The 23,515-nt window shown below is 42.3% G+C and overlaps 4 protein-coding genes across 4 annotated transcripts in view; 3 read left to right on the forward strand and 1 right to left on the reverse strand.

The window, feature by feature from the left end:
* The first annotated feature begins 587 nt into the window (after positions 1–587).
* Positions 588–2,746, forward strand: pou3f3a (POU class 3 homeobox 3a). The gene has a single exon (XM_029459171.1). The coding sequence runs from the start codon at positions 679–681 to the stop codon at positions 1,969–1,971; it is 1,293 nt and encodes a 430-aa protein (XP_029315031.1). The 5' UTR covers positions 588–678; the 3' UTR covers positions 1,972–2,746.
* Positions 2,747–7,360: 4,614 nt separating this feature from the next.
* gpr45 (G protein-coupled receptor 45) lies at positions 7,361–12,210 on the forward strand. Its single transcript, XM_029459179.1, has 3 exons — positions 7,361–7,498; positions 9,231–9,426; positions 9,920–12,210. Exon 3 carries the CDS (start codon positions 10,027–10,029, stop codon positions 11,185–11,187), a length of 1,161 nt encoding a protein of 386 aa, XP_029315039.1. The 5' UTR covers positions 7,361–7,498; positions 9,231–9,426; positions 9,920–10,026; the 3' UTR covers positions 11,188–12,210.
* A 1,963-nt stretch (positions 12,211–14,173) lies between these two features.
* c21h2orf49 (chromosome 21 C2orf49 homolog) lies at positions 14,174–17,119 on the forward strand. The gene is made up of 4 exons (XM_029459207.1): positions 14,174–14,305; positions 14,476–14,630; positions 15,809–16,079; positions 16,400–17,119. The coding sequence occupies exons 1-4, from the start codon at positions 14,195–14,197 to the stop codon at positions 16,454–16,456; spliced, it is 594 nt and encodes a 197-aa protein (XP_029315067.1). The 5' UTR covers positions 14,174–14,194; the 3' UTR covers positions 16,457–17,119.
* A 3,043-nt stretch (positions 17,120–20,162) lies between these two features.
* The window catches only part of fhl2a (four and a half LIM domains 2a), a 4,476-nt gene continuing 1,123 nt past the window's right edge, over positions 20,163–23,515 (reverse strand). Inside the window, exons 2-6 of the mRNA XM_029459038.1 lie at positions 22,003–22,178; positions 21,703–21,877; positions 21,049–21,218; positions 20,767–20,953; positions 20,163–20,680 (exon numbers count right to left, since the gene is read on the reverse strand). Coding sequence (XP_029314898.1) covers positions 20,529–20,680; positions 20,767–20,953; positions 21,049–21,218; positions 21,703–21,877; positions 22,003–22,158 — 840 coding nt within the window. The 5' untranslated portion in view covers positions 22,159–22,178 and the 3' untranslated portion in view covers positions 20,163–20,528. The remainder of the gene's footprint in view (positions 20,681–20,766; positions 20,954–21,048; positions 21,219–21,702; positions 21,878–22,002; positions 22,179–23,515) is intronic.

Genomic DNA, 23,515 nt, shown 5'->3' on the forward strand with positions numbered 1-23,515 from the left:
ACAGCCGGATTATTATGCGTCTGTCTTTTTTTTCCTATTGTAATATTTTCGATCATATTGTTGCTTTTATTCCTGCAGCAAGAACTTTGTGCACCCGAGGCTCGACTGAGACACACCAGCTCCTCTCTGGCTGTGCGTCCAATCAGCGCGAGCTCTGCACAGCCTTTCTGTTGTAATTGGATGGAGATGGGAGAGGAATACGCAGCCTTGGCACAACGTAAACACATGCTCGTCTTCTTCGCTCCGTAGAGGACGCACCGGGTACAGCAAATGGAGTGAGCGAAACTACCGAGAGGACCAGACAGGCTTTACAGTTTTTTTTATCATTTAATCGCGGTGAAACGTTGATATCAGAGAAACAGGTTTTAAGGGAGTCAGCTACTCGTGTTGGTACGGAACAAAGGTGTTTTCCATATCATCAGGTCTGTGGATTTACGCACGGCGGAGCTCTCGGGACAGAGAAAAGTTTTGAAGTCTATTGTTTTGTTGCACAGGAATGCTAAGACCGTGTGTTTTATCACACAGGTCTCCCTGCGCACAACCTGCAATATAACTAACATTATCATCTGAGCCTCTATGGAGTGATTTCACGCTTTATAAAGATTGCATTTTATTCATGGATTAGAATAAACTTTAGACTTTAACAAAACACCAGCAGAGAGAGATATCTGAAGATATATGCATTGGGGGATGGCAACAGCCACCTCGAGTCCATACCTAGCCAGCAGCAGGATTTTATCCGGCCCGGTCCTTCACTCTGATCGGAGGGTCGGTGGCATGCAGCCGGGCAGCACCGCTGTGACCACGGTGTCTAGTGGATACAGGGGGGACCCTTCAGTAAAGATGGTGCAGAGTGACTTCATGCAGGGAGCCATGGTGGCAAGCAACGGGGGGCACATGCTAAGCCATGCACACCAGTGGGTGACATCGTTGCCACACGCAGCAGCCGCAGCAGCCGCGGCCGCGGTGGCAGCAGCCGAGGCCGGCTCTCCGTGGTCCTCCAGCTCACAGCCGCAGGACGTGAAGAGAGGGAGGGAGGACCTCCACACAGGCACCGCTCTGCACCACAGGTCCCTGCATCTGGGAACGCATCAGGCGCACCCGGGAAATTGGGGAGGCACCACCGCGTCGCACATCAGCATCACCGAGGGGCAGCAACAGCAGCAGCAGCAGCAGCAGCAGCAGCAGCAGCAGCAACAGTCGCTCATTTACTCCCAGACTGGCAGTTTTACAGTCAACGGGATGCTCAGCTCGCACGCGGGGCAGAGCCTCATGCACCAGGGGCTGTTGCGCGGGGAGTCCCCGGAGCTGGACCACGGAAACCACCACCATCACCATCACCACCATAATCACCACACGCACCATAACCAGCACCACGGGGTGAACCACGAACCACACTCAGACGAGGACACGCCGACGTCTGATGATTTGGAGCATTTCGCCAAACAGTTCAAACAGCGGCGGATCAAGCTGGGCTTTACGCAGGCAGACGTGGGTTTAGCTTTGGGCACCCTGTACGGCAACGTGTTCTCACAGACCACCATCTGCAGGTTTGAAGCGCTTCAGCTGAGCTTTAAGAACATGTGCAAGCTGAAGCCACTGCTAAACAAATGGCTGGAGGAGGCCGACTCCACGACGGGGAGCCCGACCTGCATCGATAAGATCTCCACCCAGGGCAGGAAGAGGAAAAAGCGCACATCCATCGAGGTGAGCGTAAAAGGCGCGTTGGAGAGCCACTTTCTCAAGTGTCCAAAACCATCCGCGCAGGAGATCAACTCTCTGGCGGAGACTCTGCAGCTGGAGAAGGAGGTGGTCAGGGTCTGGTTCTGCAACCGCAGGCAGAAAGAGAAGCGCATGACGCCGCCAGGACTGCCACGCACTCCGGAGGACGCATACTCGCAGGTGGGCAGCATGGGTCCTGACACACCGTCCCCCTCCATAGACTGCAAGAGGATGTACAGCGACACGTGAAAATAACTTGCCGGAGAATTCTGAACTGTGTTTGAAGTGTTTGAATACATTTTTAGAGAAAATGTTTCATGTTTCCCTAAACGATATGGTAATTGATTAACTTTTCTTACAGCCCTTGTTCTTTGATCCTCAATGATGATGTTATCCAGTGTGTATTCATTTCAGAGCAGGACACATCCTCGGGTATATCCTCTGCACTATGAATCAGCCTTTGGGACAGAAAGAAAAACTAAATTCTGAATAGAAAACTATTTAAAGTTTATTAAAGGTACGTTGGATCACAAAAGGGGATAATAACATAATGAAAATGTTTTCAATCTGATGCCAAAAAGTGCAAAGAAAAGAGTGATTTCCATATCTCTATATGTTAAAAAGAAAGGTTCCCCTGTAATGCTGCAGAGCGTGATGTCCCTCAGGCTAGACTGGGTTGTATCCTACGTTTCTTTTATATGAAAGACGTCAATTAAATGCATTTTATTCAGCATTAAGTTGTTTTTAATGAGCAATAATTTATCTTCCTTCAAATGTGTTTCTCACTTGTGTTGTGTGTCAGTGGATTTATGTCGTGACACAGTTTAAGGTGGTCAAAGGTCGATTTAAGATTATACCAGTCATGTGTTTTCATTCATAGGAAACTCCTTTTTTTAAATTAGCAAACATTCCCTTAAGTTTATGTACAAGTACATCTGCTGTGTATTCTCTTGTGATGATTTGGACTATTTATTTTTTTTCCCACTGTGCTTATTTTCATGGAATAGACTAATTATTTAATAAATTTGACATAAGGAAAGAACTGTGTTGAGATATCTGAGACACACACACACACACACACACACACACACACACACACACACACACACACACACACACACACACACACACACACTGCTTTTCAATTATATATTGTGCAATAAACCAAGAAGTGTCGAAAATGGCAATTTAAAATGATCTTTCATGAGAATCAAAGACATTATTTCATACGTAATACAGAAAAGTTATAAAGGCTGAGCTTCTTGTTAATCACAGCTTTACTAATCGATTAATTAAGAGGAGAAATACACTAATCAATTCACAGGAAAGTTTGAAAATCTATCAATTCTTTCAAAACGTCGCTGCTTCGGTGGGTGAATTTCATATATGATAATAAAATGAATATCTTTTGGACCGTCGGTCAAATAAAACATTAACATCTTGTGCTGTCGGAAATGATTACAGCCATTTGTATACAAAATAATTAATTGAAAAGTTAATTGTCGGCTGTTTAATAACGGAAATGATAACTGTCCTTCTTCATTAAGCTTTAAACAGTTACATTTAATTGTTTGTTTATTTGCTAAGTTACCAGGGTATTCTTCCTGCGGTCCACACGCACAGACATCACGCCGTCATACAACACACATGCAGTACGTCTGCTCCCCCAGCAGCCCCCATAGACCCCCCAACCCACTCACAACCCTCTCGACTTCAAAGGAAAATCACATCAACAATGAGCAATGATAATAACTCCAACAATAGACGGAGAAAAATAAAATAGAATAAAACAAATTCCAACTGGAGGGAAAACATTTAGTGGTGCAAAAATAAAACCTAAAGCAGAACAGACTAAAAACAAATGAAAGCAGATCCCTGGGAGGGTTCATAACTGTCACGTAAATGAAAATGATCTGCAACGAGTCAACGCCATGTCCACGTTTTAATGCCTCCTGGTTCTGTTGACACTATTGGAGCTGGTTGACCTCCCCACGTACGTCTCTTCTTCGTGTGATATAATGCATATCGTTGCAGCCATACACATCCCGCATCAGGGCCACGGACTGCGGCTCACTGGCACTCAGCCAACAGAGGTCGACTATCCCAGCTGGTAGTTCACCTCGGCAGCGGTTGCCAAGGTGACAGTGAGATGGCGGGACACGAGCCAGACGATGGGTTCGGCAGATTGGCAGCGAGTAGCTCAGGATGCTGCCTGTGAGAAACAATCTGTTGTTTCTTCTCTCTCTGTCTCTGATCCCCACAAACATGACACAACCATAACGCACACAGACAGAAACACACGCCTGCAATCAAACATGTGATTGACGGATGAAAGATGAGCGGACGAGTGGTGGAAGAAAGCAAAGGAGGTCAAAGGTCAGCTGTTACAGTAGCTGCTAACAAACCAGACAGAACTCAGAGAAATAAAGAAAAACCTGGAAGTTAATGGTTTACTGCAGAAGTCACACTTTTAATTGAGTGTTCTTTATTGTTCATTTTCCCAAAAGCTTCCACGTTGACTCACACTTAGTAACTCTGTCGTTCATTTTACCGATTTCTGTCCCTTTAGGAGCAACATGTGTCCTAACAATACGAAATAAATCTGACTGTGTGTGTGTGTGTGTGTGTGTGTGTGTGTGTGTGTGTGTTTGAGAGTGTGTTACTTTGCTAAACATTGGCAGGTTTTAGGGGAAAATCTGTTATAAATAGCAGCCTGCCTGCATGAATGGGCGGTTTGAATGGGGTTTTACACGTTAACCTGTGCAGCCGTCGTCACTCAGGGTCAATTTTCAATCCCTTAAAAGCCTGAAGGGAGACGAGTACGTATGAAGAAGGAATGTTGATGACACTTCACTAACTTGTGATGCAGATACTTTAGACACGAGTGAACTGATTTTTTGTTATAAAAAGATCTGAGAAGATTCTGATTCTGTCTTTCTCAGACGAGATGACCTTTTTGCAGAAATGACAACGAAGTAAATGATAATGTTGTAAAACGTCATTAAAACTATTTTCAATGTCTTATTAGTACTTCCTGGAGCGATGACGTACGGAGCTTGTCAGCATTCAGTGCCAATCCCGGTCTACATATCGAACACACAATGTTAACGTAAAGGAGTTCTCCTGCACGCTCTCAGCTACCACAGCAATATCACACAGAGGTGGAAAGGTTTTTCCACAGCTCTCTGTAATCATCTACCGATACCTCTTAACATGATGTATTCCCACTGAGCTTCTCTGAGAAAAATGGAGGCGAAATCTAAACTCGTAAGGATTGCAGAGTGATCCCCTCAAAGCTTAGCGATGTAAAGATTGGAGATAAGGCTGGAATTGGGGGATAAAAAGCCCTTTAAAGGGTTTTGTCATCACACAACGCGAAGGTGTCTTCTCTGAATATTAATACCTGCATCTGAAGGTATAAGCTGATGTTACAGTAACCTCAACCCAAAACCCCTCAATCACCCCTCGGCTCACAGGAAGAGCATTTGTGCTTGCGATGACAGCAAAACGTGTATGTGCTACTTAAACTCAGTATCATCATCACTGGAGTTTCTTTCATCACTAACACAGTAAGAACGCTGTTACCTCCCCCTAATATAATTGGTCATAATTGCTCTTAAAGCCTTGTTCAGAGGTGCTTTACATAAAGCAATTATGGCACGATAATCCCTCCTTTAATGCTATTTGTGACTCACAGTTTGGCTCGCTGTCACATACGACAGACACAAACCAGAGAACAGCATGTGCTAATGCACAACTATTTCACTGTGGGTTGCACATTATCAGTCCCCACTGTTTGGTGTTAATTATTGTCACATTGCTGAGATTGGTTAACCACTAAAGTCCAACACTGATTAACACACTGTGGCTTCCTCAGTGTAAATCAACGCTCACGACACGCACGACTCCTGCTCGCAGTCAGAGGCAGGCAACGCCTGAATAAAAGACCCAAAAAGTGCATTTTAAGTGGTTGTAATTGTGTGTGAATGTATCAAAATGCCTTGAATGTAACACAAAAACTGTCTGCACAAGACTCAATCAACTCAAAGTCAATATTGTTACTGGTGTGGGCTTTTCTCCTCTCCGCTGAATATTCTGATTTAGTGGTGAACATTTTTCACTTTGCTCTGTGTTTGATTTTTTTGGTGAATGATGGAGTACCAAAGTCTCCCCATCAGGAAGAAATTAAAGCAAACATCTGTGGAATAATGGAGAGGGAAATGAATTCTCTGACTAGCAAGCTTGTTGTGTGGGTGCCACCGAACGTGACGAGCATGCATGTGCCAGACCGGTGGAGTGGAACTCGTTTGATGGGCATGTTCAACACATGGGCACGATGCCAATTTAGACAAGCATGCCCATGAAAAAGATCTCTGCCTGCATGCTAATTGTGTGAATGTAACCGTGTGTGTATCTGTATGTGTGTGACTGTTGAGTCAGTTTTCGAGCATACAATCAAAATGAATTACAATTTAATTACATTTGGAAAGTCGGTGTCTACAGATGTTGTTCTGCACATCTGGACTCAGCCAGCGTTATATCATAATGTGTGACATACCTCCTCAAAACACAATGTAAGCATTTTACCAATAAATTAAGCTTTTACTGTACAATAGGTATGGACATGTGATGCTCTATAAAGAGGCGATTACGTTTAAATAACTAAAAGAAAATACTATAAAAACTTCAGCAAATAAATGTCTCAAACATGCTTCAATGATTGAAAGGCACAATGCTGCCATCTCCTGGACAAAACTAATTAATGCATGTTCATGAATTTTTACATCGCTGTACATTTGGCAAAATTAGTTCACAAGATAATCTTGAATAACAACTTTTTTTTAAATAATTCAATATAATAACCTGTAAAACAACGTAATGATTCCAGAGGAGAAAACCAGAACCCAAGCGTGGATGTTTGAAGCAGTGGATGTGGACAATATGATTTATTATTATATACATGCATAATACTAATACTAATAATAATAATACTGATATTCTTGCAGAGGTGATAATAAATTAAAAATCTTGGAAATTATGGGTAAATAGAAGTTAGATGTTGTGCATCCATATTCCTTTAAATGTGCACTTTTTGTAGCTTGTACCATTTATTATTATCATTATTAATAATAATATTATTGTGTGTGTAAGATTCCATCGTTGTCCTTTAAGATTAGATGTTTGCTTAATTCTTTTGGTCAAAAATGCTGTAAATGTTACAATTTGCATCGCTGCTGATGACATTTATCAGCTCATTCTCCAAACCTACAATTACCTACACATGTCTTCTGCGCATCTTCAATACAAACAATTATAATGTGCGATATGCTTTGTACGTATTAAAGTGGACAACATATTATTAGTAATAACACCTTCTTATTAGCCTATTTGTTGCGTTGTTTTTGTTGTTGTGTTAGGTAGCAGTCTACCTTTTGGAAAAACACAACTGAAGTTAGTCTATAATGTGCAGTTTTTACAGTGCAAAGAGTGACATCATACTGATTATACTTTATTCATTAATTAGCAATACAGACGCAAAATGTTCCACATGTAAAATAAAGGCACGCCGCACTGCTCCTTTAAATCAGGGACCACCTGCTCTTCTGGCGTCAGCATCATCCGCAGGCGGCACGATGGCGATCGATACGGCAGTAAAATGTTCAAAGTGAGATATTTTGGGAAAAGCTCGACATGCACAGGAGAGGAAATGCGATCGCCGAGCTGACTGGCTCGAGGAGAGACAAGCATGAAACCTGATATCTAATGTAACGTCGAGGTAGGCCTATTTATGTCTGGTTAATGCTTAAAAATGTATCATTTATTGCTTTAATCCCCCACTCGTTGCTCACAGGGGAACATATTGTATTTATTCTTTCATGCCAATGATGCATCTGCAGATTTGCATTGACTGATGCAGACAGGTTGAGCAGCCTGTGATTGACAGAGGAACACAGGTGATGGAGAGAAACAGGCTCACGTGTAACCGTGAGGAGGACACACTGTACAAACTATTAAATGTCACTGGATGTGAGCAAAGGAATATCAATACAGGGACCAATAGATTATGGCATCACATATACGCCATTGTAAAACAGGAAAAATGAGCCTGCATCGGGGAGCTGCTTCCTCTCAAATGAATTACTACATCTGGATGATGTTCCTCAGCAAATCATCAAAACGTGCACATTATAAAAGGAATAGGCAACACATGTATTTGATTGAGGTTTTTCTCTATGTTTGTATTGATCCGAGCAAAGCAGCTGAGTAAAACCACCTGTGTTTGTTGAAATAAGCACCAAGGAGCCCCCTGCAGGGCAACTCAGCTCATTATCTTCTTGACCTAATTTGCACCTAATCAACGTATGCATCAACGGATTATATATGTTTATTGGGAAGAGATTATAAGCAATACCTCATGGTGGAAATTAAATTAAATAAAGATAGTTTTAGATATATGAAACATTTGTGTTTATTTGCCATGTTGTTGATGTATTGCTTAATTGATTATACAAAAGACCTTAACACAACATGTGTCTGACTGCGAAGCATCTTTGATTTATGTTTCAAGAAAAGAACAGTACGACTATGAGTTTGATTCCTAAATTGTGAAAAAGTCCAAAATTGCAAACCCTGTAAAACATTTTGTCATGAGTGATGAGAGTACAGGCTGCTTGTTGCCATGGAACTGGTGACCCTGTTGCCTTGGCAACAACCAGCAACGCTATACAGTGGCATATGAGGGTTTTTGTGCAAGAATGTAGCTACAGTCACAGGAGGGATTATTTCCTTCCACCTGTGTGTGTGTGTGTGTGTGTGTGAAGCGTCATCTACTGAGACGACGTCTCGTTGTTGCGTTACGTACGTTAATGCAAACGTACATTTTGTGAGTGATGTGTTCTGACGTTTGACTCTTAACATTAGATGTGTTGCAGCGACAGAGACACTGTTTACTATCCAAGCACAATCAATGAACCCACAAGCCTTTCCCCAGAAGATATTTTGAAATGTCACAGATGTAAATAATTAAATTCATTTTCAGGGTCTTTGTTGTGAATCCTGACTCACTGTCACTCTGCCACGTCTCACTGGGACACTTGAATATAAACAAAGCCATTGATAATGTTATTAATAACAGCTACTATACTATCACTGCAACGATTAGTCGACAAATGGATTAGTTAATCAGCAGAATAATAATTGGCAACTGCAGAAATGTCAGAAAATGTTGTTTTATTTCATATTAAACTGAACATCTTTGGGTTCTGGCCATTTAAAGACATCACCTTGGACTTTAAGAAACTGCGATGCATATTCTTCACTATTTTCTGACATTTTGAGCAAAATTAATATCGATTTATCAAGAAAAGAATATCTGCAAAGTAATTGAAAATATTGAAAATAATCATGCAGCCCTGATAACATCTGCTGTAAAAAGGCCTACCACACCACATCTAGATTTTTAATAATAATAAACATTATGACGCCTAACTGGTCTACTTGTCCCCCAGCTCCTAAGAGCCAGTCCCCCTGCGAAGACAACCTCTGAGCCCTGAAGACCTCGACACAACGTGTCCCACTACCAGGAGCAGCTGACGTGTCCTGTGTGTCCTGAAGATGCCGGTGTTTTCAAGGTCGCATCAGAGTCTGAAGTATTATCCAAGAATGAGCTTCTGCTAAATCGAAGGAAGACAGGCTGTACCATGGGTGTGTACTATACTGTCGTGTAGCTGTGTGTGTTTCTATTCACGTGTGAAGCATCACATGCACTGTGTGCTTTGGAGGGTCGGAGGTGTGAATGTTTGTATATGTGAGTCCGAACAGCTGTTAATCATCAACCTTTCTCAAGCCTGTGGGCATCACATGTCTGTCCTGTGTGACTGTATCTCTCACTATGGTGTGTCTGCTTGTATGGCGCACCTTTGCAAAGGTAGTTCTCAAGACCCGGGCGGAGATACTCAGATGGGGGGCGGTATATTCTAATGAGCCTGCAGGTGACATAGGAAGAAATTGATGTATGTGCACAAGCACTGAAAAAGTGAGTTTTTCTTGATATGTCCCCTTTAAGAGACAGACACATTAATGTAATGCACTGTCATCATGGGAGGTTCACCTTGTCACTCATACACTCTGATGTATTTTGACTGTTTGTTTACAAGTTTTCTGTTCCCATAAGTTGATGTTCTTGTCTCTATCTCAGATATTTCCATGGGAGACCAACTGCTGGAGGACAACCCAATGTGCACGCCACAACAATAATCGAACATGTACCTTCGTCTGGGCTGACATCCCTTCATAACAGCTGCTATGGCTTTTTGTAATGAAAGCCTGCTGGAGGAGTGCAGCTTCATGGGGCCGGACAACGTGGAGGACGCAGCAGAAAGTCTCCCGGCAGAAGCTGCGACTCCCCTCATATCGGTCACTCTGCGCGTGACCCTGGCCGCCATCATGATCTTCATGATTACAATTGGTTTCCTCGGCAATGCGATCGTGTGTCTGATTGTTTACCAGAAACCTGCCATGCGTTCCGCTATCAATCTCCTCCTCGCCACGTTGGCCTTTTCGGACATCATGCTGTCTCTGCTCTGCATGCCCTTCACTGCAGTCACTGTAGCCACTGCCGACTGGAGCTTTGGAAGCGGCTTCTGCCGAGCGTCCATCATGCTGTACTGGCTGTTCGTCCTGGAGGGGGTGTCCATACTCCTCATCATCAGCGTGGACCGTTTCCTCATCATTGTGCAGCGGCAGGACAAGCTGACCCCACACAGAGCTAAACTGTTGATCGCAGGTTCATGGCTGCTGAGCCTGTGTGTGTCTCTGCCGTCTGTAATCGGGTGGAGGACAGGTGCAGCAGGTGTTGGGGGTGCCTGGGCGCCGCAGTGTGTGCTAGGATATAGCGATTCTCTGGCAGACCGTGGATACACAGTGCTGTTGGCAGTAGCAGTTTTCTTTGTACCATTCACTGTCATGCTGTACTCTTACATGTGCATCCTCAACACAGTGCGCCGCAACACCCTGCGCATCCACAACCACACCAGTGAGCATTCCTGCCTGCCAGCCCTCAACCAAGTCAGCAAAATGAGACTCACAGGGCTGCAGCGGCCGCCTCAGATCAAGGTGGACATGAGCTTCAAGACCCGAGCCTTCACCACCATCCTCATCCTCTTTGTCGGCTTCTCTGTATGCTGGCTGCCGCACACGGTGGTCAGCTTGTTGGCCGTGTTCAGCCGGAAGTTCTACTACAGCTCGGTCTTCTACCCGATCAGCATAGGCGCTCTGTGGCTGAGCTACCTGAAGACGGTGTTCAACCCCGTCATCTACTGCTGGAGGATCAGGAAGTTCAGGGAGGCCTGTCAGGAGTTCATTCCCAAGAGCTGCAGACTGTGTCCCAGAGTGCCGGGCAGGAGCCGCAGGAGAGTGAGGCCGAGCAACATCTACGTGTGCAGCGAGACTCAGTCGGCCGTGTGAAACCATGAGGACCAGTGTGTCGATGCACAAACCAGCAGGCGTTGACTTTCAACTGTTTTTAACTCTTACTTTTCCTCACAATAAGCAATCAGCGCTCACGTTCAAAGTGTATACTGGTCGTTGAGTAAAAAATGAACTTTTAATCTAAATCTTTAAGCCAACACGGATGAGAAATACTTAACAATTCCTCGACAGTTCGTCACCTGCTGAGGAAGGTCATGTGAGACAATCGAAAGCTGCAAAGAGCTACTGAATAGACCTCATGGTGAGATTATTCTGCTGCTTTCAGTCCCAAGATTTAGCTTCATGGTTTCTGAAATTTACTGCCATCCAAACAATTTCATACCCTTCTTCATAATCTGTCCCTGATGTGTTTTATCAATGTTTCTTCAGATTGTAGACTCAATCTTCAGGCTTCGAGTAGTAGTTGTGATAATAATTCTATTGTCAGTTTTGTGATGAGTTTCACAGCAAAAAAAAAAAACATACAAGGTATAAATGTTCAATAATGTTCTCACGGGAAAGTGCGTAAACTTTCAACTGACGTCTTTAAAAAAATAAAATAAATGTTTTTTTTAATGAACTTTGTGTAGGAACACAACGTTGTGTGATTTGAAACTGTTGTTTAAAACCATGAGTGTGTAAACAAAGACGTGTGCCAGTTATTGAGCTGTGAATGTTTACCTGTTTGTATCATCGATTCACGAATCACAAATCCAGGTAAATAAATGCAGTTTTTTTTAAAAAGATGTTGCACTGACAAACTGCTGCCAGCTGCTTTTACAATATACATAATGGAAATAGGTTGCTTGGATACTAAAGACATCTTTTCACCGTGAGTGGATGTATATCTACTTCATTGAAGACAATAAACTCAGCGGTTTGTGTCGAATGAATTCAGGTTAAGTTGGAAGAATGAAGCCTGCACGAAAATTGTAACAAGTTTTTCTCTTTATCAACACATATGCTGAATGAACACATTTAGTGAATGCACTGTGGTTTTGATTAAACCTTTTAAATGTGTGTGTCACTTTGATGTTAATACGTTATTACTTACATTTTGAGATATTAGTATAAAGGCTGAAACATCATGAATAATAATACAAACAGTCAAATGGGTCATAGTGCTGTACGGCGTGACGCAGGAAGATGGTGCTGTTCTTTCATTGCACATTAAGTTTTGTCCATTTCCTGTTGAATTATCAAACTGAATTGCCATTTTGTCTTTCATTAATTGTATTTGCGTTATCGCTGGACAAATCAGGGACGTGTGATCCACAGCGGGAGGAGGAAATATTTGAGATGTACTAGAATAATGCTGTAAAAAAGAAGTTGTTTGTTTATTATGACAGAGTTCAATTAATGTGAACTAATTCAATAAATATTTCCAATAACTAATTGAATATAAAATGGCCCATCAAAATTCCCTTAAACCCAGATTTTCAGAGCAGCAGTCACATAAGACAAAGAAAATCAGCATATTCTCATAATTGAGAGGCAAGGAAATGATAATGTTTGTAAGTTTTGCTCAAAAGAATTGATTATTAAATGAGTCTATACTTTTTTCTATCCATCCAATCGAAGAATCACTAATCACGTCACCTCTAAAAGTCATATTCACGTTTTAAACCTGTGCACCTGGTGCAGTTTAAAGCTTTTAAACTTGAGACTAACATGTTATAAACCAACCAATTAAATTATTTTCTGTGTAGACTGATTTCTTTTCTAATTTCTGAACCACAGGGAGAAACAAGTAATCGTTTAATGTCCCATATGAAAGATGCTGTAAATTACAAGTACATCTCTTAGCTGCTAACGTCCCTCCCTTCTCAATATGTTGATTCTTTAATGTGTGAGGTAAAAAGGGAAGTGGTTTTCATACATGTAGACACACATTAACGTTACATTTACACACACAACACAAGAGTCAATGCAAACACTATACATTTACTCATGTGCCAAGTCATGTGCCGCTCCCTCTTAATTAAGACCTCATGGTTCTACATCACATTATCATCCCTAATGTAATCACTTAAGTCACTAACTTCCTGATCTGAGGCAATGACAACTCCTCCCAACGCTGCAGGAGTTTCTCAACAGTCAACCGGTATGAGCTCAGAGAAACGGCTTTGGTCTGTATGTTGGGCTACATCCCCACAGCTGAGATACATTGATTTGCAGCTTTAAAACACATTATTACAAGAGTGTAAAGACAAATTAGGCTGGATGGATTAGTCAAACAGACATTTACATCCGATGTGAAGGTCAACATTGACTTATTTTAACCTACATACGTTTTAACTTAAACGTAACAGAATGGCTGGTTATTATCTTAATTCTTTATTCAGAAATACTAAAATACACTTTGCAAGGGCAACTCTGCTGCATAGCTAAGTAACAGCTAGCTGGCTAACCTTAGCATAGGGTACAGTTAGCTACGTGTCTGCCCCTGCCTTGCAGCACTCTTGGCTTGTGTCACCTTTGTACACAAGTATTTTCACAGTGTGGTATCTAAGCCACGAGAGGTCGTGATAACGGTGATTAGAACAATTTGTTCAATAATATTAATAAAATGCGGTCAGATGTGTGTTTTTATAGAAACGGCTGCCAATCATAATCAAGGACCAAAACTATCCGTGTTATAATAGTACATTTACTTCAGTAAAGGATCTGAATATTTCTGTTTATTTTTGAAAACTTATCTTTTGAAAAAACATTCAAATTACCAACATTTCAGACATGTACTCACTAACTCAACATAAATTATTTAAATAAATAGAATAATAATAATAATAAAAAATAAATAAAAATAGGAATAAATAAAATATCAAATTATAAGAAAGAAATATAACCTACATCATACAAGTTTTATGTTAAATGCATATTTTTTTAAATGTGTAATTAAACTTTAACAATCAATTTAGTGGAACAGAAACGTGCAGGCAAAGTGAATGACATGCCGTGTCGTTATGCCGCGGTGCATGCCGGGAAAAGTTAAGCATCCAATATGGCGACTTCCACAGGACAAGATGGAAAGACTGTCTGCTCCTCGGATGTGGATCTATTACTGCACCCTGAGCTGTTGTCTCAAGAGTTTATGCAGCTTATCTTAATTGGGGTAAGTGAAAGTTTAGCTAGGAACGTGGGAAGTGTCTTTTTTTGTCGAGGTTAAGGAAAGATACCATAATGTTAGCATACAAGCTAACTGGCTGTTTGTTTCATGAGCTTAACAGCAGATTAATGTCATATCAGGGAAGGTGAGCTAACAGTTATTTCTGTCTCAACCAGAAACATATCAGTACCACAGGCTGTGATAGTCGGGACCGACTCACAGAGATTTACCTCCGGCATGTCATCCCGCGGCCGCAGAGGACTTTACCCGACAGCCGCTGGGGAAAGAGGATGGAGAAGACCCGAAGGAGACAGACCCCGGTCGGACACAGGTCAGAACGGTACCGCTTACTACCCTGGAGGGGATCATCCCTATGTCCCCAGGGCATGTGTGTCTCTTGATATAAACTAACATTGTAAGTGATCTGTAAAGGGCTTTACTCGCAGTTAAAATGACGAAAAGTATGAAGCTAGATGGACAAATACAGTTTGAATGGTAGAAATCTGTAGAGATGTACTTGTATATACTGTGGGTCATTTCAACATGTTGACCCGAGGAAACATACATTGAATATTTGACCTTTGCTGAGAACAATGTGTTCTATGAAGTGGATATCGAGCACAGATTTCAAGATGTACATCAAAGACTGTCGTTTCATGGGCAGTATGTTACTCTGTAATATAACCGTCCCTTAACCGTTGAGGAAAATATAAACTTTACTTTTTCAAACATTTATCCAGCAGCTGGCCACATCTTTAAATGTATTTTTGTGAACTCACAAATGTCGGAATGATATAATGTTATTTTAAGATACACCAGGACGGGAAATATTGTTTTTCTCTATTACGTCATGTTGGTCATTACAATCACAAATCTACACGGCCAGACTCGGATAACTCTGATATCGAGTTCCAATCCTAAACCTGTGCTCACTTCTTCTTCACAAATTTAAAAGCTGCATCCCTAAAACTTGAATGTGAATCTGCTGAGGGTAATCGGATGGCTGTAAAAAAGAGGTAATGCTGTACAGGAAAGGCCTTCCTCATAAGTTACACGCTGTTGATGTTGACAGTTACGCATAAGAATCAATCATTGTGCTTTATTCTGCCTCGCCGGTGTTAATTAAGAGTGTAAAAGGTAACTAAAGGTGTTTGTGTGATTTTTAAAGAGGCTCCTGTGCATGTGTCTTCAACAATTCAAGTGAATGTATATTACAGAACACAGGTGGGTGGTAGACGCAACAAAACAAGGTCATTTTTGGCACCAAGTGCAGTGCGCTGGCCACATTTCACCCTCTACTGTCTCCCTCCTCCCACTGCAATGCGCGGTGAGTCAACAAAACACCAAGCCAGCATTAGCGAGACAATAATGTCAGTGTGCTTCAGATAAAATGGCGGCACAGAGAAGCACTTATGCTTGAAAATAGAGTCTTTACCGTCAACATGAGTTTAATCCATTTGACTTTTAAATGATTGATTATTGTTGTCATTGTTCTTTGGTCCTTTCCAGTTCCAGTAACGACCACAGTAGGAAACGGCCTCTGATTGTGTTTGATAGCAGCTCCTCTCACTCCGGCCCGCTGAAAGTAAAGAAACCAGAGGGAAGCACCATGTCACCGGGAATCACGGACAGGTTGAAACCTCCTCCTGCTGCAAACCCGTCCAACCCCATCCGCAAGCTTTCTGGAAACACATCTTCCTCTTCTTCTTCCTCTTCGTCTTCCTCGTCCATTCGTTGCAGCACTGACACAGCAAACCTCAAGCGAGAGGCAAGCAGCTCGGTAAGAACTTGTTCTGTCACCTTCAAGGAAACTGAATTATCAATATTATATTGTATTTTACAAAACTTTCACAATACAGACTTCCTTGATGTGCAATGTATTGAAAAGAAAACTATAATCACTGTGTAAATGAAGATGAAAACAAATCATGGCGGCAAAAACTCTTTGTAACTCAAATCTTATCAGTCTGCAAAACGAAAACTCACGATAGCAATTTATTATAAATCCATAAATGTAATGAATCGTTGATATTGGAATGCTTATGTAAAGTAACCCATCATGTAATGCATTACCTAATGTTTCATCTTCCATCTCTTCAGAATGCAATGGAGTCTCCAGAGATGAAGAAAAAGATCCATCATGTGTCATGGCCCTGACCTCTGACCCCTATTCACACAGACCTGAAGGACAGACCACTCCCTCCACCCCCCCCCCCCCCCACCCCCCCACCCCCCCCCAGCCCAGATGTTGTTGCCCATTACCGGTGCTCTCCCCATCACAGTTATCCCACTAATTACATCACATCACAGAAGGTGTGTGTGTGTGTGTGTGTGTGTGTGTGTGTGTGTGTGTGTGTGTGTGTGTGTGTGTGTGTGTGTGTGTGTGTGTGTGTGTGTGTGTGTGTGTGTGTGTGTGTGTGTGTGTGTGTGTGTGTGTGTGTGTGTGTGTGTGTGTGTGTGTGTGTGTGTGTGTGTGTGTCCACGTCACAGCTCTCCTTCAGTCCTGAGAGCTGACAGGATGAGGTGCCGCTTCCTTGTTGCTCTCCACAACCTCAAGTGTCCTTACCATCGATGATCAGCAATTCTTCTCAAGAGCCACAGATGAAGACCTCCTAGAGGACAAAACAAGTAACACAAGTTTTGTTTTCTAAAATTCCATTTATAGAAATGATGGTTGTTGATATTATGTTTCTGTGAACATGTTGGTTTTGGTCAGATGGCCTCCAGTACTGCCTCGCAAGGGTTGAAGGGTGATTTTTGTTTTATTTTAAAATGTTGTAATTGCTAGTATTATGACTTTAATAGACAGATTGATTTTGACACAATTGCTATGGACTCTTATTTTGAGATTGTGACTGATTCTGAACGTTATGAGGCAGTGCTAAACAAATATTTAAAGGGGCAACAGACAACTTTTCAATCTCCCCCAGAATTTTCAGATGGTATTATTGTTAGTCTTGCATATCTAAACCCATGTCTACAGCGCTGTGTCAGTGCTGGGTGAAAGGTCTGGCTGCACTATTATCACTCTGCTATAGGGGAATATAACACTCTGGCTTGTTTGTATTTCTTTAAACCTTTAAATTACAAGCACGGGATGCAGTGACGGTGCTCCTGCAAAATGATAGATAACGGAAGGGGAGGATGAAACCGCTTGAAATACACGGCCAGTGGCTTCAACCAGAGAGTCAGACTCGGGGTGCAACCCGGTGCCAACAACTGCAGTTCAGCAAATGGCCACTTGAGGCCGGCTCCAAAAAGGAGCAATCTCCGTAGACCCCCATGTTAAAATGCCATTTAGCTGCAGAAATAAACATGTTTACAGCGTGGTACAAAAACGGTTTGAGGCGAATTTCCCCCTTCATGTATGTTTATATAACTCGCCCGTTTTAATTATATTCAGGCTTAAAGTTATGTATTATCAGGAGCATGGGGGCTTTGAGTGACAGATGGGTCCCGCCCACATAGAGCTGCACAACGTCTCTTCAGAAACCTGTGTGTGAGACGTCACAGATACTACGTCCTTATTGTATACAGCAGTGTTACTCATTGCGCGCCCCGCGAGCCTCCTGCGGCTCGCCAAGCGTTAATTGGTGGCTCACGTGGGCTAAATAAAGGAGTGATAGATATGACTGCAGTCAATAGATATTTCATAAAGACACTAAAAACAAGCAGGGCTATTACATACAACACATTAAAACACAGTGTCTGCTCTATTAGCCTACAAATAATTGATAATAATAATTGATAAAAGATGCAAATATAGACAGAAACAAGATATTTAAACCTGCTCAGCGGAACACTGACTCACTGCGGAGTTGCCAGTTGTGGCGGTCTATCAATACTACAATGGCGAATGTGCTCTTGGACGAGTAGATACATGGTGGGCTAGTATAGAAAAAAAATAGACTTAAGGTCATTAAAAATATGTTAACATATGCATGCTTACGAATATGGACATTTGCTAAATTGGAGCATTTAAATTGGAGGATACTACGACCAACCTGGCACTTCATACTCGCGTTAGTTTGGCTCCGGTCCACTCGTTTCACCATTACATGCTAGTTCTCGTGTGTTTCTACAGACGTACAATTGATAGATTTCTTATTAAATAGTTGCACAGCAGGTGGACAGAAACAAAGCGTGAAAAACGAGTCTTTGGCGCATCCAACAACCGCCAATCGAGCGGGAGATACTGGAGATGTGGTTTGTGGACAGACAACAGCTGCTCCCGTTAAAAAAAGAAAAGAAAGGTACGAGCCACACAAGATGAGCAAAGGACATTTCAAGTAATGTGGACAGAGGAGTTTGTATTTGTCCTCCACGAGTCGAACCCTTCGTGCTTAATGTGCAAACAAACCGGCTCTGGTTTCAAGAGAAGTCATTTGGAGCCGCATTTCCAAACGACGCATCCAAAATTCAACGAAAGTTACACACCTGGAAGAGAAATTAGTAAATAAAATAGAGCAGCTTTCTTCTGTTTCTGGACAACAAAGGCTCGTACACAGGACAACTAATGCAGCTGAACGATTAACTGAGGCATCTTTTGAGATCGCATGGCACAAACACTTCTCAAAGGTTGTGAAACTGCTTTTTGGCTTCAGCAGAAATATTGTTTGCAGTTTGACAACATCCTCCCAGTATTAAGGTAATCCTGTTTGTATTGAGTGTATTGGTTGGCTGCATTGCATATTGTATGTTCTGGGTGGGATGACAGATCTTTATGACTGGATGTTGCTTTTCATACATCAAAGCGGCTCAGAGTAATCTCAGTCCACGGCTCTTCTGCCAACAACACAGGGGCTCTCAATTATGATACACACCAATATGCAAATCAGTGTCTGACTTCTGCGCGCTGCTTTCATTGGGAAAGAGTTGGCAGCACTGCACAGGAAAACCTGCATTTAGTTTCCCGCGGTAACTTCGTTTGTTCCACCGGCCACCATTTCCGTTTCTCGGGGTTAGAACTAGCAAGACCTTCCTTCTTGATATCGCAATGGTTGACGTACTTCCTGTTGTGTCGTAAATCAGAATCTTAAATTTACCACGATGGAGTCATTATTCTACAGCTGTTAAATTGTGCAATAACATTTATTTCATAATAAGTTAAAGCAAAACATGTTTCTATTGCCTCTTTAAGTGTGTGTGTGTGTGTGTGTGTGTGTGTGTGTGTGTGTGTGTGTGTGTGTGTGTGTGTGTGTGTGTGTGTCATTTTTCTTCTCAATAAACTCCATTCGAATGATATTTGGCTTTATTCGAACCTCAGTGCTGTTTAGCAAGTCGTTCAGGGTTTTTAAATATGACTGAAATGTGGTATTGTACACATATTGCACTCAACATGGAGATTAAATGATTTTGTTATACAGCTTGATCTTTATCCACCACTAAGTAGCATTCACATATTTGAATATCACCTTTTTAAATCATTCAGAAAGAAAGGAATATGGATTTAACTATTGTCTTGTAAGTATATTTATTAAAAGTTGTGGATAACTTTCAGCTGTTGTCTTTGAAACGATGTTCATCAAACACACAGGAACACGATTCACACAGCATTTTGAATCTGTTGTCAAATCTAGTGTCATGTTTGTACCAACAGTTTGTTTTTAATAAATTGTCTCGATACAATAAATACTTTTTGTTGGTTTTAATAGTAGGAGCTTCATGTGACTCATGTCTGATGATCTTAAACTAACGCTGTGGTCAAAAATAATAAATCAGACCCACCGATCTGCACTAACTTTTTTATCTGTGTGCTTTTCTCTGCTCAGAAGTTGCCTAAATAAATATTTTGACCCCTTTTGCAAATCTGAAATCCTGGCAATCAAAAGCATAAAGACACACTTTAATATATTTAATTGGGAATAGCAGAACTCATTCACATCAAACTAGTTCATGCACAAAGCAATAATAATTATTACACTTCAAAGCGGATAGCCTACATTAAAATGCTTCAGTGTCTGCAAACATGTTTCTGTTTCATAAGCAAAGGTCTTCACATTAATGCCAACAGTTATTTTTAGCAGTGATAAGTTTTCTCAAAGAGTGAACATTTAACTTAAATAAACTTTCTAAGTAACCCTGTTAGTAGTTTGAATTTCATGGCATTTAACAATATACATTCATAGTAATGCTAGGTTGTAAAGATGCTATGCTCTGTGCTCTGATCGTATGTATTGTATCTGTCATTCCTCTATCGTAACCAATCGATCGTCGCCCTCAGACCACATTAGATGTCCTTGCCGCACTCTGGGCACAGGATATCATCGCGCTCAGTGAGGAAGCCACGGCCAACCAGGGACACGGAGCACTTCTTACAGTTGAAGCAGTCATTGTGCCACTGGCGCTCCTCGAAGGAAATGTACTTGCTGCCTCCGAGGCCTGAAAGTGAGGAACAAGTCAAATAAACAGGAAACACTTCGTAAACAATCCTTTTTAGATTCAGGGAGACCAAACATTGTGATTACCGCTAATGGGGGTGGTGCAGGAGGCACACTTCTTGGCATAAAGGTTGCAGAAGCAATTGAGACAATAGGCAAAGTCATCTCGAGAGGTAAACCTCTGGCCAGACAGCTGCTGCTTGCAGCTGGTGCACAGGAAGCAGTCCTTGTGCCAGGGCTGGTCACGGTAGGTCACTCCGCCAGTGGTGATTGGCTGGTGAGAAGGGGAAGAGCATGTCATGTTGTCACACTTTGTCGTCGCACATACAGGTGTAATCGTTGTTACATGGACCGCTCTGAGTGTCTGACCTTCTTGCAGTGCACACACTGCATGGCAAACTGCTTCTCGTAGCAGGGCACGCAGAAGTTGCTGTTGTCCTTTGGGATGAAGCTCTTGGTGCCGATGGGCTGCTGGCATCTCTGGCAGGTGAAGCAGGTCTCGTGCCAGCTGTTCCCCTTGTGCTCCATCTTCCTGGAGCCTTCAGAGACACAAAGTAAAGGAACGGAAGGAGTTAGTGAAGGGATGCAAAGACAACAACATACAGACACAGTTAGGAAAACTAAATGTGTTGGAGTCACTATATATTCAATTATGTTTGTCTTGCTTATGAGAAATTGTACATTTACAAATAAAATATGGAAAAGTGTGTAATTTAATTGTTCTTCAGCAACATCTACAGACGTATTAAGAGTTATTTAAATGCTTGGTCTGTATTGTAGAGGACACTTTAGATCATAACATGTAATAATGTGGCATCATGCATTACCTTTTGCATGGAGGTCAAGAGTGTGTGTGTGTGTGTTGAGTTCCTGTTTCAATGTTGTGGGTTAACCAAGAAGGTCAAGTGTTTGTGAGGTTGTGTGAATGCAGTTATTGCGACTTTGCGCTTGATTTTACTCTCTGTTGAGTTGGAATCTGCTTAATCTAAACATGTTGCTCTCTTTGTGGCTTTTTCTTCTTACCCGGCATGATGGTTTTCTTGCACTGATGGCACTTTGAGGAATACTCATTGGAGTAGCACTCAGTGCAGAGGAGCTTTTCATCCTTGGTGGAGAAGGGCTTGTCCACCAGCGAGCGCTTGCACTGGAAGCACATGAAACACTCCTCATGCCAGTGACGGTCCTTGTACGACAGGTCCTACAGGAACATCAGACGGACAGTTAGACAGGCCTACTGTGACGATTAGTAGTGTTGGAGACAGAAACCCACAGAGAGAGCATGCTGGGGCTCATGTGCACAATGTGCTTGGGGACATCTCTTACCCTGGTGTTGCAGCCAATGGGCTTCTTGCACTCCTCGCAGGTGTTTGAGTAGAGGCTCTCGTAACATTTCACACAGTAAGGATTCTCCTCTCTCAGAACATACTTCTTCCCAAACAGGGACTCCTTGCAGTAGTGGCAGTCGTAGCGCTCGGTCATTTTGACCCTGAGTCACTTACCTGAGAGAGAGAGAGGGAAACAAAGAGACGCGGGAAGTGAGAGGAGAGAAAGTATTCTGTCAAAAGTACGGGACTTTATTCAAACAGCAAGTGGGAAGACGAGTCCCATCTGGTTACTTTAGCATTTGACAGCTTCATCTGGACGCTTTTCCACATCCTACCACCTGAATAACATTAAGCTTTGTAGACAGTTTGATCTTTTTACTACTCCTTTCAAATACACAACTGCAGTGACACTGACACTCAGCAGATCGCAATTTATTATAGATCTTAAATTCTGAGAAAATCACCCCCCCCCCCTTTCATCTCTCTCTCCAATCTCTCAGCAGTCCTTCATTTTGTTCTCGTTGTCAGAACTAGAAGGTGACAGATGAGGAGGGTATAAATAACCCCTATCAGGCCTGCTTAGAGACCGTCAACTTTCGCCCTCATTGCATACCAACCCTCTCCACGCCGTAGTACAGTAACCCATCCATCACCTCACGTCCAGCTGTCAGCACCAGGTCACAGTATCCCTTGCCATCATGCATGTGTGTACGTGAGTATGTGTGTGTGTGGTTGTATCAGTGGGTTTGAATGACACTCGTAATAATGGCTACTCGCAAACCGCAGCTGTTTGCGGGCCTCCTGTTGAGCCCTCTGGTTGTCCCACCTGTGTCTAAATACTGATACTCTCTGTGGACCAAGGATAGTATAAGTCTATATCTTTGAGTGTGTGTACAGTACGTGCAAGATATAAGAGTACAGCTGTAGTGCCCAGTACACACAACCCCAGGCATTTTCTTTGTCACTCACACCTACTCTTAAAGTGGCCATGTAACCATATAAGGAGGCTGAAGAAAAGAAAGATGGGAAACTCTAAATTAATTTCCCCTTCTTTCATTTTCTTTGCATTCCTGTTTTCAATTGAGCTGCTCTCCTCTAATGTTATTTCTTTTATCTTTCTGTTGCCTGGTCTGTCACCGATCACCGAGCGTTCCCACCTCAGTGGTCCAACACGAGATCTGCCAGTGATTTGTAGATGTTGGTATCTTTTATCTGGCCGAAGTTGAGACGTAATAATCTGACTGTCCCTTCTGCTCTGAGTTATTCTCAACCCCTCCCACATTCCCTCATTGTCTATTGCTCCCACCATGACTCACCTAGCTTATATAAGGATTTATCTGACTCCTAAAAATAAAAAAAGGATCATCTCAACCGCCACAAATAAAACCTTCAGCTATTCAGACACGTAATGCAGCTGTTTCCCAGCTCCTGGGGTCTCTTTGATGTTGCTCATCTGGGAGTCTCTCAGTGCAAAATGCTTGATGCCAAACTGAGCGATGGCGAATGTTTGA

Source organism: Cottoperca gobio, chromosome 21 (assembly GCF_900634415.1).
Source record: "Cottoperca gobio chromosome 21, fCotGob3.1, whole genome shotgun sequence".
NCBI lineage: Eukaryota > Metazoa > Chordata > Actinopteri > Perciformes > Bovichtidae > Cottoperca > Cottoperca gobio.

Bases quoted from the DNA above. Each gene is read 5' to 3' on its own strand.
- c21h2orf49 (XM_029459207.1), top strand. From the start codon at position 14,195: ATGGCGACTTCCACAGGACAAGATGGAAAGACTGTCTGCTCCTCGGAT. The intron at 14,306-14,475 runs GTAAGTGAAAGT...TGTCTCAACCAG, and splicing joins TGCAGCTTATCTTAATTGGG to AAACATATCAGTACCACAGG. The intron at 16,080-16,399 runs GTAAGAACTTGT...CCATCTCTTCAG, and splicing joins AGCGAGAGGCAAGCAGCTCG to AATGCAATGGAGTCTCCAGA.
- pou3f3a (XM_029459171.1), top strand. From the start codon at position 679: ATGCATTGGGGGATGGCAACAGCCACCTCGAGTCCATACCTAGCCAGC.
- gpr45 (XM_029459179.1), top strand. From the start codon at position 10,027: ATGGCTTTTTGTAATGAAAGCCTGCTGGAGGAGTGCAGCTTCATGGGG.